The sequence below is a fragment of the Chiloscyllium plagiosum genome, unplaced genomic scaffold (assembly GCF_037043375.1).
Source record: "Chiloscyllium plagiosum isolate Xiang-an unplaced genomic scaffold, Cpla_swu_hap1 HiC_scaffold_1, whole genome shotgun sequence".
Taxonomy (NCBI): Eukaryota; Metazoa; Chordata; class Chondrichthyes; order Orectolobiformes; family Hemiscylliidae; genus Chiloscyllium; species Chiloscyllium plagiosum.
Window position 1 is genome coordinate 151,998,698 of NW_028270139.1, and position 15,088 is coordinate 152,013,785.

At 41.0% G+C, this 15,088-nt stretch overlaps 1 protein-coding gene across 2 annotated transcripts in view; it reads right to left on the bottom strand.

Moving 5' to 3' along the window:
• atrn (attractin) overlaps positions 1-15,088 on the bottom strand; it is a 412,972-nt gene that overhangs the window by 235,838 nt on the left and 162,046 nt on the right. For both annotated transcript variants that reach the window (XM_087991640.1, XM_087991645.1), the window contains exons 15-16: positions 12,312-12,493; positions 4,438-4,657 (exon numbers count right to left, since the gene is read on the bottom strand). In XM_087991640.1, coding sequence (XP_087847766.1) covers positions 4,438-4,657; positions 12,312-12,493 — 402 coding nt within the window. The remainder of the gene's footprint in view (positions 1-4,437; positions 4,658-12,311; positions 12,494-15,088) is intronic.

The following is a 15,088-nucleotide window of genomic DNA, read 5'->3' on the forward strand; positions in this document are numbered from 1 at the left end:
GTGTCCATGTACACAGATCTCTGAAAGTTGCCACCCAGGTAAATAGTGCGGTGAGGAAGGCATATGGCGTACTGGCTTTTATTGGTAGAGGAATTGAGTTCCGGAGTCCTGAGGTCATGATGCAGTTGTATAAAACTCTGGTGCGGCCGCATCTGGAATATTGTGTGCAGTTTTGGTCGCCATACTATAGGAAGGATGTGGAGGCACTGGAACGGGTGCAGAGGAGGTTTACCAGGATGTTGCCTGGTATGGAAGGAAGATCGTATGAGGATAGACTGAGACACTTGGGGCTGTTTTCATTAGAGAAAAGAAGGTTTAGGGGTGACTTGATTGAGGTGTACAAGATGATTAGGGGGTTAGATAGGGTTGACAGTGTGAACCTTTTCCCGCGTATGGAGTCGGGTATTACAAGGGGGCATAGCTTTAAATTAAAGGGGGGTAGATATAGGACTGAAGTTAGGGGTAGGTTCTTCACTCAGCGAGTCGTAAGTTCATGGAATGCCCTGCCAGCAGCAGTGGTGGACTCTCCCTCTTTATGGGCATTTAAGCGGGCATTGGATAGGTATATGGAGGATAGTGGGTTAGTATAGGTTAGGTGGGCTTGGATCGGCGCAACATCGAGGGCCAAAGGGCCTGTACTGCGCTGTATTCTTCTATGTTCTATGTTCTATGTTCTAAAATAAAACCAGCATAGCTATAGAAATATTTAGAGATTACAAAATACTTAAGGAACGTAAATTTTGAGTTTTGATTTTGAACAAGTAGCATGAGCATTTTGTCAGTAGGTATAAAAGTGTTTAATTAATAGAAGCAGAGAAGATTGGAGTAGGAGGCGGCCACCTAGCCCTTCGAGCCTGATCTGCCATTCATCACAATCAGGCTGATCGTCCAACTCAACAGCGTAATCCTGCTTTCTCCCCATAACCTTTGGGCTCAACCACCCGAAGTGCTCTATCTATTTGCCTCTTGAATACATAATGTTTTGGCATCAACTACTTCCAGTGGTAATGATTTCCACAGATTCACCACTCTTTGGATGAAGAAATGTCTCATCTCTATCCTAAATTGTCTATCCCAAATGTTCACCCGACTTATCCAGATCATGAAGAAGGTTCTCTGCATCTTTGTCACAGTTAACTCTCCTACCCAATTTGATATGATCTGCAAGTTTCGAGATGTTACATTTTGCTCCCTCATCCAAATCGTTAATATATATTGCGAATAGCTGGGGTCCCCCCACTAGTTACTGCCCGCCAATTTGAAAAAGACACATTAATTTCTATTCTTTGTTTCTATCTCAACACAATCCAACGACCAACACCACCCTCCCCAAAAGCTTCCTTTACCAAGCTCTTAGTCTTCACAGACCTACAAAATCTCTTCGTGTCAGTCTTTATGTTCCTGCAAGTTTACTTTCACACCATATTTTCCCCTTCTTAATAAATCCCTTGGTCCTTCTTTGCTGAATTCTAAACTGCTCCCAATCATCAAACCTACTGTTTTACTTGGCCAATCTGCATGCTTCTTCTTTGGATCGGATACTATCTTTAATTTCCTTTGTCGGCCATGGATTGGCCCTATTACCCATTTTGCTTTTGTGCCCGACAGGAATACACATTTGTTGCAGTTCCCCCATACGTTCCTTAAGTATTTTGTAATCTCTAAGTATTTCTATAGCTACGCTGGTTTTATTTTCTTAAAAATACACAAACCTGAGATAGAAATCCTGGAGGCTAATGGAATTTTTTTTTCCAGAGAACAAAATAAACAGTATAGTGCATGAGGCTTTCACATAGAAGATACTGGAATTTTTGGGGGAAGTTTAAGGGAACATAAGAACAAGAGTAGGCCACTTGTCAATTCAGTCTGCTCCACCATTTAATATGATTATGGCTGGCTGAACACACACGTGCCTTAGAACATAGAACAATACAGCGCAGAGGAGGCCCTTCGGCCCTCAACGTTGCGTCGACCTGAGAACTAATCTAAGCCCATCCCCCTACACTATCCCATCACCATCCATGTGCTTATCTCCAAGGATTGTTTAAATCTCCCTAATATGGGTGAGTTAACTATAATCTCTATAATCCTTTACACCATTGACAGTCAAAAGAATTACCAACATTAGCTTTAATTATACTCAAAGACTGAGGTTCCATAGTCTTCTGGTGTACAGTATTCTAAAGATTCACAATCCGCCTCAAATGAAAAGATTTCTGCACTCATCTTTAAAACATTGACAGCTAGAATATAACGCGGTGAAATGTGATTCACATTCGTAGGAAGAGGAGAAAAAATAATGTTTAAGTTTAAAATGGTGAGAAATTGTTGATTATTATTGTCTGAGGTCATGATTTGGAGATGCCGAAGTTGGACTGGGGTAGACAAAGTTAAAAATCTCACAACACCAGGTTATAGTCCAACAGGTTTAATTGGAAGCACTAGCTTTCGGAGTGCTGCTCCTTCATCAGGTGGTTGTGGAGTACACAATTGTTAAGACACAGAACTGAGAGCAAAAGTTTACAGTGTGATGTAACTGAAATTATAAATTGAAAAATACCTTGATTGCTTGTTAAGTCTCTCATCTGTTAAAATGACCAGGTTAGTCTCACTTCTTTCATGTGGAACTCACAAACTATTTTTTTTTAAAGTTACATTCTCAGGCTGACTTTAACAATTGGTGTCAGCCCAGTTAATATGTTGAAGGTGTTAAGCCCCCTGTGTGCTCTTGTCTGAGCCATACTGTTTAGATTGATTCTAATCTTAAAAAATGATTTAACAGAATCTTACATGGATTCATGCAGTTTTTGAGCAAAGTACAATGTAACTTTGCAAGTACAAATTCACCCCACAAATGTGTGTGTGTGTGTGGTGAAATGGTGGTCATCTGTAGTGTGACATGAATCCAAGGTCCCGTTTGAGGCCCTCCCTATGGGTACCGAACTGAGCTATCAATCTCTCCTCGGCCACTTTTCGTTTATGCCTGTCCCGAAGTCCACCTTGGAGGATGGTCACCTCGTTCAGATAATCAAGGTCCCTCTGTCCCATTAATTCTGAGGAAGGGTCACTGGAACCAAAACATTAACTGAGTTCTCTCCATAGATGCTGTCAGACCTGAGCTTTTCCAGCAATTTCTGTTTTGGTGTCCAAAGAAATATTTTATCTTGCAAATCAAAATCTAGTACCCAAACCCATAAAGCAGACCTCCTAATATTATTCCTTCCCAAACGACACTGTCTATGTACCTACCTCAGTTGCACTGCTGTGAAGAAGGTAGTTCACCAACATCTTCAAGATCTACTGAGATCAGCAATATATGCTGACATTGACAATGAAATTCACATCCAACAGCAAAAAAAATTAATTCAAATTCCTAGCAAATTTACTTTTCAATAAAATGTTTCTACATGAAATGCCTCGTCATTTAATATGCTGGTACTGTTACAAAATCCTAATCAGTACACGTGGAGGTGATGAATGAATCCAGATATCAGGACTGAACTTTTAAGCAATGAAGCTGAACAACTTGGCAAAGTTAAAACCCATCTACAGTTTGAAATGCACTACATTCAAAGTGTTACTCAGTTTTAATCTGAATTATCTCCAGATTGGACTAAGGGATAATTTGTCAGCTGGTATCCAAATGTTGTGACCTTGACCAAAGAAATTTCATTTGGATCAGCAAATAACATGATTGACTTCTCAAAGTGTATAGTTGGAATTTTGTTTTAAATCTGGCTGAACTAATTGATTTCAAATGCAATTGATCCAAATAATGGACTAATTTAAAAAAGACACTTTGGGCTTTGCCCAATCTGCAAAGGGAAACCTAACAAAACGTAAGGTTATGTAAATGAACCACTTTAAATGAAAAACAAACCTTTCCTCAACCCTACTGCAGAATTCAACAACTTAAATCATTCTAAAGCTTTTAAAAACTGACCTGGAAATTCATTCCTTGTGTTGGTCACTATGAAAGTGACAGCGATATTTGTTTCAGATTTATTGTGTCACTTCCATTCATCATCTTCTGAAAATTTCCAGAAATGACTCTTGCCTCTTTCAAACACCGAAATACCCCAATTTTCTGGGATATTCTTCAGAACTTAATGCTTTACTTGATATCAGCCTTTTGACACTTCAGACTGCAGACATCTGTTCAAGGACGATCTCTTGAGTCTCAGTAATAAAACTGGCATAGTACTGAGTGCAATAGCATGAGAGCTAAAACATGATTTTGATTCAATTATTTTCTTGATTAATTGGGTCTGCCATCTCAGCACAGAAGCAGCTAGTTGACCAATGTGTCATGTTGTCTGCATCCTTCCCATTTGGCAGATCAAGGTTTTTATTTAAGATGCAACATAATGCCTTGCAATATCTTAGGAAATTGAGCAAACAAGTTTGTCATGCCAAGTGCCCTGCAAAAACACTCACCTGGTCTTTCACACACACTGCCATTTACTGGGTTGATGCAGGTTGCTGCTCTCAAACTCGCAAAATAAGGTTCTGCCAAATAACCACAGAATCCTGCATCACTTGGCTCTTCCATCATCCATTGCAATGATGTGTTTGTGAAAGGTGACATGTCTTCCCAGCACCAATATGAAACATTAATTTTCCGTAATCCAACCCATGGGGTTATGATAGTTTTGTACTGAAAATTTAACAAATGTCACTGTTAAAATGATAGTATTTGCTAAACAGGAACAGAAATACAGCATTTATTTCAGAATTTGAAATCTTATAGTGTCCATCTGGCTTGGCTTTTGTTAAGCTGCAAATTCCACAATTTTATTGATTTGCTTGTGAACAGATTATTTTGTGTAATGTTACACAAAAAATAAAGCATAGAATATTTAGCCCATTTGCCTCAAACCAGGTAGGGCACTGTTATATCACAACTAATCCACATCTTATGATAATTCATTTACTGCTTTTTTTTTTTAAAGTATCCCTTAACATACTTTCCAAAGACTACAACAGTACCTATACTGCAAAGCACAGTAGTACATCAGTTATGAAATGCTTATGCAGACACCAAGGTCATGAATGGCTCTCAAAGTTGCTTATTCACTCTGCACAGACCCAACTTGAGTTTTAATCATTTTGTCTTTCTTCTGCATGATCACAAGAATTATGGCACAAAGGAGGCCATTTGGTCCATCGTGCCCATTATCTTATAACAAAATCAGTCCTCTGTACCTACTTGAAAGAGTCTTTTTATAATCGTAAATACCTAACTAAGCTCCCCTCACTATTTTAGACAGAGGATAAAGAAACTAGATTTACATAATCGTACTCATAATTTAACCACTGACACTGTGTATCATTCCGACAAATTTGCACAACACCCCTTCCAAGGACAAAATATCTTTCTCTCGTTCTAATGCCCATTAGTTCACCAGAGATCTAACTGGAGATCCAAAACAGCAATGCTGCTAACTCACTATTGCGTTCCAACTCCCTCAATAGAGTCATAGAGATAAACAGCATGGAAACAGACCCTTTCGTGCAACTCGTCTACACCGATCATGATTTCACAAACTGAACTAGTCCCATTTGCCGGAATTTGGCCTATACCCCTCTAAAGCATTCCTATCCACACACGTCTAAATGTCTTTTAAATGCTCTAGTTGTACCTGCCTCCACCACTTCCTCTGGCAGTTAATTCCATAAATACACCCACTGTGTGACAAAATTGTCCCTTAGGTCTCTTTGATATCTTTTCCCTCTCACCTTAAACCTATGCCCTCTAGTTTTGGACTCCCCCACTTTAGGGAAAGAACTTGGTTGTTTACCTTATTTATGCCTTTGATGATTTTATAAACCTCTTTAAAGTCACCCCGCAGCCTCCTACGCTCCAGGGAGGAAGTCCCAGCCTATCCAACTTCTCCTTATAACTCAAAACTTCCACTTCTTGATAACACCTTGGTTTTTACCCTCATTCCAGTTTAATCACACCCTTCCTACACCAGGATGACCAGAATTGTATGCAGTACTCCCTACTGTGGTACCAGCAATGTTTTGTACAGCTACAATATGACATTTCAACTCTTGTTCTCCACTGTACTACCTTCAATTATTCTTGTCACTTCCTCAAATAATTCAATCAAATTTTTAAGGGTTTACCTACCCTTAACAAAGACATGCTGACTATCCATGGCGGCGCAATACCTTTCCAAGTGACAGTTTACCTAATTGCTCAGGAAATAAAGGTCAATATTTCACCAGGATTTGCTTGCTTTTGCAACAGTGCACAAAAGCCCTTAGTTTCTCTACTGTTCCTAATTGCTCATATTTTTTATTCAACCTGCTCAGATATGTTATGTCATGTCAAGGAGAGATGGGCCTTTGTTTCTGGAACCACTACTTCTTCTCTGCAGTTATCAGACTTATGAACAGACCCCTCATGTTGAGTTGATATTCCTCCGCACGTTCCCCCTCACTATAAAATATATTCTGCATTCTATTACCCTGATGTACTTATGTGAAGTATTATTTGTCTGATTAGCATATGAAACAATACTTTTAACTGTATCTCAGTACATGTGACAATGATAAATAAAATTTTAAAAAACTCTGAACCTGTCACTCTGCAATTTAATTTCTCTTCAGAAAATTCTAATTTCCTTTCAAAAGCCACTAATTAATCTGCCTGTACTGTTTGCAGACAATGTGCCACTACTCATAAGTTGACATATATATATATAGGAACAGAATTAGCCATTTTGCCCATTGAGACTGCTCCTCCAATTGATCATGCTGTCATTACTCCTATTTACCTGCCTTCTCCCCACAACAAATCAACTCATTACCAATTAAAAATCTGTCTAACTCCTCCTCAAAATTACTCACTTTGCCAGCATCCACCGCACTTTGTGGTAGCAAATCCCACAGATTCAAAACTCTTCGGGAGAAATAGTTTCACCTCAACTCTGTTTTAAATTTGCTACCCCTTATCCTAAGACGACAACCTCTCGTCCGAGAATGCCCCACAAGAGAAAGCATCCGTTCCACGTGTGTGTTATGCACAACTTTTATCATCTTGGATACCTCAATTTGATCTCCCCTCATTCTTCTAAATTCCAGAGAGTATAGACCTAAACTGTTCAATCTCTCTTCATATGACAAACCCCTCATCTCTGGGATCAATCCAGTGAACTTCCTCTGAACTGCCTCTAATGCCAATACATCTTTCAACAAATAAGGGGACCAAAACCATGCACAATATTCCAAGTGCCGTCTCACTAAAGCCTTTTGTAGTTGCAGCGATACTGTCTTACCTTCATATTCTATTCCTTTAGCTATAAAAGCCAACATTCCATTCGCTTTCTTTATTATCTGCTGTACCTGCATGCTAGCTTTCTGTGACTCATCAACAAGAACACCCAGATCTGTCTGTACCGGAGCACCCTGGAGTCTCTCTCCACTTAAATAATAGGTCGCCTTCCAATTCTTCCCACCAAAATACATGACCTCCCGCTTATCCATGTTAAACTCCATCTGTCACATATTGACCCATTCTTTTAACCTATTTTAACATATGAGGAGTGAACCCGGCTAGGTGATAGATTTAGAGGTAGGTGAGCACTTTGGCGATAGTAACCATAATTCAGTTATGTTTACAATAGCAATGGGCAGGGACAGGTATATACCACAGGGAAAGAAGTATAATTGGGGGAATGGCAATTATGATGCGATTAGGCAAGATTTAAGATGCATAGGATGGAGAAGGAAACTGCAGGGGATGTATACACTTGAAATCTGGAGTTCATTAAAGGAACAGATACTGCAGGTCCTTGATAAGTATATAATTATCAGGAAGGGAGGTAAGTGTCAAGAGAGGGAGCCATGGTTTACTAAAGAAGGTGAAGCTCTTGTCAAGAGAAAGAAGGAGGCTTGTGTGAGGATGAGGCATGAAGGCTCAGAGAGGGCTAAGAAGAGCCAGGAGGGGACATGAGAAGTTGTTGGCGGATAAGATCAAGGAAAACCCTAAGGTCTTTTACAGGTATATCAGGAATAAAAGAATGACTAGAATATGATTAGGGCCAAAGATAGTCGTGGAAAGTTATGTATGAAAATTGACGACAAAGGGAAAGCACTTAATGAATACTTTTCATCAGTATTACATTGGAACAGGGCAATGTTAGTGAGAATACAGAGATCAGATGGGATTGAGGTTGACAAAGAGGAGGTTTTAGCAATTTTGGAAGATCTGAAAATAGATAAGACCCCTGGGTCGGATGGGATTTTTCCTCGAATTCTCTGGGAAACCAGGGAGGAAGCTGCAGACCCTTTGGCTTTGATCTTTATGTCATCATTGTCAACAGGAGCAGTGCCAGAAAACTGGAGGATAGCAAATGTTGTTGCCTTGTTTAAGAAGGGGAGTCGGGGCTGCCTGGTAATTATACGCCAGTGAGCCTTACTTTGGTTGTGGGTAAGGTATTGGAAAAGCTTATAAGAGATAGGATTTCTAATCATCCGGAAAGGAATCATTTGATTAGGGTCAGTCAACACAGTTTTGTGAAGGATAGATCGTGCCTCACTAACCTTATTTGGTTCTGGAGAAGGTGACAAAACAGGTGGATGAAAGTAAAGCAGTTGATATGGCATAGATGGATTTCAGTAAGGCATTTGATAAAGTACCACATGGTAGGCTACTGCACAAAATAAGGAGTTTCAGGATTGAAGGTGATTTCGCGGTTTGGATCAGAAACTGGCTAGCTGAAAGAAGACAGAGGTTGGTGATTGATGGGAAATACTCTTCCTGGAGCTCAGTTACCAGAGGAGATCCTTTCCGCAAGGATCTGTTTTGGGGCCACTGTTGTTTGTCATTTTTATAAATGATCTGGAGGTGGGAGTAGAAGGATGGGCTAGTGAATTTGCAGATGACACTAAGGTAGGCAGAGTTGTGGATAGTGCCAAAAGATGTTGTGGGTTACAGAGGGACATAGATAAGATGCCTAGCTGGGCTGACAAGTGGCAAATGGAATTTAATGTAGAAAAGTGTGAGGTGGTTCACTTTGGGAGAAAACAACAGGAATGCAGAATATTGGGATAATGGTAAAATTCTTGGCAGTGTAGATAAACAGAGAGATCTCAGTGTCCTGGTGCAGAAATCCCTGAAAGTTGCCACCCAGGTTAATAGGGTTGTTAAGAAGGGACAGATATTAGGGGTAGTTTCTTCACTCAGAGTAGTAGGGGTGTGGAATGGTCTGCCTGCAACAGTATTAGACTCGCCGACATTAAGGGCATTGGACATACATATGGAATGGAATGGTGTAGGTTAGATGGGCATCAGGTTATTTTCACAGGTCAGCACAACACCGAGAGCCAAAGGACCTGTGCTACGTGGTAATGTTCGATTTTCTATCAATATCAATTTGTAAGGTTCTTATTTCCTCAGTGCAATTTACTGTCTGCCCATTTTTGTGTCCTCCGCAAAATGGGCTATAGAGCCTCCTACCCGAATTGTTAATGTAGATTGTACATAGCTGGAGCCCAAAGACCGAACCCTGTGGCACCCCACTAGTTACTTCTTGTCATCCAGAAAAAGAAACCCACTTATCCCAACTCTGTCTTCTGTCCATCAGCCTGTCACGTATCCAAGCTAATAAATTACACTTAATCCCACGTAATCAACTTTGTGAATTCATCTTTGCGCAGCACCTTATTAAATTGCCTTCCAGAAGTCCAGATATTACATCGACAGGAACCCAATTTTCCATTTTACTTGTTACATCTTTGAAAAGCTCTACCAAATTAGTCAAACATGATTTGCCCCTCATAAAACCATGCTGACTCTAATGGACAGCATTTAGACTTTCCAAATGTCCTGATATCACTTCCTCAACAGTTGATTCTAACACTTCCCCAACAACAGATGTTAGTTAACTGATCTGTAATTTCCCATATGTTGCCTTCCTCTCTTTTTGAATAAGCATTAGCATTTTGCCAACCCACTAGAACTTTTCCCATGTCCAGGGAATTTTGGAATATTGCAACCAATAGATCCACTATCTCTGTCGCCACTTTCTTTAATATCCTGGGATGTAGGCCATCAGGTCCAATATCTGGATCAGTGGTGCTGGAAGAGCACAGCAATTCAGGCAGCATCCGAGGACAGGCAAAATCAACGTTTCGGGCAAAAGCCCTTCATCAGAAATAAAGGCAGAGAGCCTGAAGCGTGGAGAGATAAGCTAGAGGAGGGTGGGGGTGGGGAGAAAGTGGCATAGAGTACAATAGGTCAGTGGGGAAGGAGATGAAGGTGATAGGTCAGGGAGGAGAGGGTGGAGTGGATAGGTGGAAAAGGAGCTGGGCAGGTCGGACAAGTCCGGACAGGTCAGGGGATCGAGTTTCTGGAGGTTAGAAGCTAGGATGAGGTGGGGGAAGGGGAAATGAGGAAACTGTTGAAATACCTGGGAGTTGCAGTGAGAGAGAGACTCCCTGAGATTCTTGTAGAGAGAGGAGGAAAACTTCTTCAAGGCAGGCATCCTTGCAAGAGGATTCGCAGTAGGGTTAAAATCAACGAGGTAAAAACAATGACTGCAGATGCTGGAAACCAGATTCTGGATCAGTGGTGCTGGAAGAGCACAGCAATTCAGGCAGCATCCGAGGACAGGCAAAATCGACGTGCTCTTCCAGCACCACTGATCCAGAATCTGGTTTCCAGCATCTGCAGTCATTGTTTGTACCTCGTTGATTTTAACCCTACTGCGAATCCTCTTGCAAGGATGCCTGCCTTGAAGAAGTTTTCCTCCTCTCTCTACAAGAATCTCAGGGAGTCTCTCTCTCACTGCAACTCCCAAGTATTTCAACAGTTTCCTCATTTCCCCTTCCCCCACCTCATCCTAGCTTCTAACCTCCAGAAACTCGATCCCCTGACCTGTCCGGACTTGTCCGACCTGCCCAGCTCCTTTTCCACCTATCCACTCCACCCTCTCCTCCCTGACCTATCACCTTCATCTCCTTCCCCACTGACCTATTGTACTCTATGCCACTCTCTCCCCACCCCCACCCTCCTCTAGCTTATCTCTCCACGCTTCAGGCTCTCTGCCTTTATTCCTGATGAAGGGCTTTTGCCCGAAACGCCGATTTTGCCTGTCCTCGAAAGCTGCCTGAATTGCTGTGCTCTTCCAGCACCACTGATCCAGAATCTGGTTTCCAGCATCTGCAGTCATTGTTTTTACCATCAGGTCCAATAGACTTGCCTGCCCTCAATCCTATTAATTTGCTAAGTACCTTGGCCCTATTGACATTGATTTTTCTACTCTCTCCATTGCTTTTGACTTGCCCGTTCCAATAGGAATAGTACTATTGTCCTCTATTGTGAAAACTGAGGCAAAGTATTGATTTAGCATGTTTGTCATTTCAGTGACACCCCACTATTAACTCTCCGGTTTCAAGGGACACTTGTGTCTTAAAGTGGACTTTTCATGACCAGTCTGTTGTCATTCACCTTAAATCAGTGTCCTCTGGATCTCAACCCTTGAGCTAATTATTTTGTTTTATTAAATTATACACAGCCCATGCAAGAAATGCAATGTCTTTACCAATCCAGCTGGCCTTGTGCTATTCTGCATGCAAAAGTTAAAATTTACCATTCTCATCACTTCACTTGCACTGCTCGATTCCCATATTTAGACATTACTTTCTTGAAAGTTTTAGTCTCAGTCAGCTTGAAACCAGCAACCAAAGGTTTGTATAGCTTGTTATTTCTTAATTCATAGCTGACTCCATTGTCAGAGTGGACTTGATGGGCCGAATGGCCTTACTTCCACTCCTATGTCTTATGGTCTGATCACCTTCACTGAAATACATTCCTTCCCTGAATTGTATCAGAATTATTGCTACTACTCCTCCAATTCCCCTTCCTGCTGCCTCGGGGATTTAGGTTCCAATCATACTTAGTTTCATTCAAGTACAAGTTTGCTTTAAAACTTCAAGAATTAAATAACTTGATAGTTCACACTTAAGAATCAATAAGTACAGGCTTGCTCAGCGTGCTACGTGTTGTCTAAATTCACAAAATGAACATTTTCGGTTGAAAACTTATAATTTTATTTTGGGTCAAATCAGTCTTCAATTCAAGAATTATCAATTAGTTATCGTTAGTTGGTCACATGTTTAACTTTTTGTTGGGGGATTATGCTTGCTGAGTCTGTTGCGAAAAATGTTCTCTAATCCCAAAACACACAATCTATTGGTTTATCATAAAGCAATCACAATTGCTATTTTCTTACAAACACAAATGCTTGATTCAGAATTGAGAGATTCAGTTCAACCCAAATAAAACAAATTGAACTCACCAACACATGCATAATCTGTAACTCCTTAAGAACAAATTCAACTTTTTTCTGTGATGTAAGAGAGGCAAGTGCTGCATTTTGACTCCTGCAGAATAACTTGGCATTATCATAGTTTTCTTTTGCCGTGGTGATTGTCAAACACGAGTTTCCCACCAAGTGCCAGCTCTCTCCACAGATGGTTTCTGTAATGCCCAAATTTGAAAATTAAACACTTCAAAATGAAACGCAATATTGTTTCCATCAACTGTTAATTGAAAGTCAAAACACATAATTGCATGATATAGAATTATAGAAGACAGCAGGAGTTGACCATTCAACTCCTTAAGCCTGCTCTTCTATTCAATACGATCATGGCTGATTGTCAAGTTCAATACCCTCATCCCACTTTCACTCCCCCATATCCCTTGATCTCTTTAGCCATAAGAGGTATATCTACCTCCTTCTTGAAAACACAATGCTTTGGCTTCAACCACTTTCTGTGGTACTGAATTCCACAAGCTCACCACGATCTGGGTGAAGAAATTTCTCCTCATCTTTGACTGAGAAGATTTATATAAACTATGACCCTCTGGTTCTGGCCTCCCCCACCATCAGAAGTATTTTTCCTGTATCTGACCTATCTAGCCCTGTTAGAACTTTATACATTTCTATGATACGCAACTGTGTCCCCGCCCCATTCTCCTCAACTCCAGTGAATATAATCCGAAGTAACTCAACCTCTCCTCAGTGCTGCCATTCCAGGAATCAATTTGGTAAAGCTTCACTTCATTTCCTCTACAGCAAGAGCATTCTTCCTTAGAAGAGGACACCAAAACCGCATACAGTCTTGAGGTGTGGTGTCACCAGTGGCTGTGTAGTTGCAGCAAGGCGTCCTTGTTCCTGTACTCAAATCTCCTATGAAAGCCAACTTTTCGTTTGCCCTCTCTCAGGATGTAGGTTTGCTCGCTGAGCTGGAAGGTTCATTTTCAGACTTTTCGTCACCATACTAGGTAACATCGTCAGTGAGCTTCCGAATGAAGCACTGGTGGTGTAGCCTGCTTTCTATTTATATGTTTGGGTTTCCTTGGGTTAGTTATGCCCTTGTCTGTGGTGACATCACTTCCTATGGTGGTGTTATTTCCTGTTCTTTTTCTCAGAGCGTGGTAAATGGGATCAAAGTCAATGTGTTTGTTGATAGAGTTTCGATTAGAATGCCACGTTTGTAGAAATTCTCGTGTGTGTCTCTGTTTGACTTGCCCTAGGAGGGATGTGTTGTCCCAGTCAAAGTGGTGTCCTTCCTCATCCATATGTAAGGATACCACTTATGTCGTTTTGTGGCTAGTTGATGTTCATGTATCCTGGTGGCTAGTTTTCTGCCTGTTTGTCCAATAGAGGCTTTGTTACAGTTCTTGAAAGGTATTTTGTAAATGACGTTAGTTTTGCTTGTTGTCTGTTTAGGATATTTCAAGTTCATTAGCTGCTGTTTTAGTGTGTTGGTGAATTTGTGGGCTACCATGATGCCAAGGGGTCTGAACAGTCTGGCAGTCATTTCCGCGATGTCTTTGATAGGAGGAAGGAAACACACTCAATACACAAGAAAGTAAAGCTCTAAAAAGACTAAATAAAGATAAAAACATTGTTATCCGACCTGCACACAAAAGACACTTGACAGTCATCTTAAATCGAAGAGACTACATTGAGAAAGTAAATGCACTACTTGCAGATACCAACACTTATCAACAAGTGGCGATAAACCTGACCCCACAACTAGAGAACTGAATCACAGTCCTACTCAAAACACTTCAGAAATCTGGAGAAATAAAGAAGACCCACTTCCAAAAACTGAAACCAGATGGATCCAATACACCACACTTCTACAGATTAACCAAAATTCACAAACCAGGAGACCCCTCAGACCTACAGTCTCATTACCTGGACACCAACTTACAGACTGGCCAAGGAGCTACACCAAAGACTAAGATACTGAGTAGAAGACTCATGCCACTCCATTCACTCCACCCAAAAACTCCTGAAGACCAAATGCACCAAGATAGATGTGGACGAAATAATGGTCTCCTTTGACGTAACAGCCCTGGTCACATCCATCAACATCAACCTGGCCAAGGAAACACGGACTACATTATTAGAAGAACCAAAGACACATACACCAACGTCATCAGCAAGGACAGTATCGTCAAGCTAGTGGATCTATGCCTTACCACACACTTCACCTTCAACAACAAAACCTACAGACAAACCACTGGAACTCCCATGGGCTCTCTGATATCAGGGTTCTTAGAAGATGCAGTAATGCAGAGACTCAAACAAACTGCTCTGCCAACCATCCAACCCAAACTTTGGATCCGCTACGTGGATGATACCTTTGTCTTCACCAAACAAAACAAATTACAGTAAATCTTCAAGACCATCAATAATACCTTTACTGACACACCTTCAGTAAAGAGGACGAAAACAACAAACTGCCATTCCTAGATGTCGCAGTAGAGTGAACAGCCAATAGGGAACTTCAAACCAGCATCTACAGGAAGACAACGTATACGGACCAAATATTGAACGATAGAAGCAATCATCCCAACAACCACAAACGAAGCTGCATCAGAACATTATTTCAACGAGCCACCACACACTGCAGCACAGAGGAACTAGACAGAGTCAAGGAAAATCACCGACACAGTGTATTCAAAAAGAACAGGTAGTCAATGAACACAAGGTAAAAACAATGACTGCAGATGCTGGAAACCAGATTCTGGATTAGTGGTGCTGGAAGAGCACAGCAG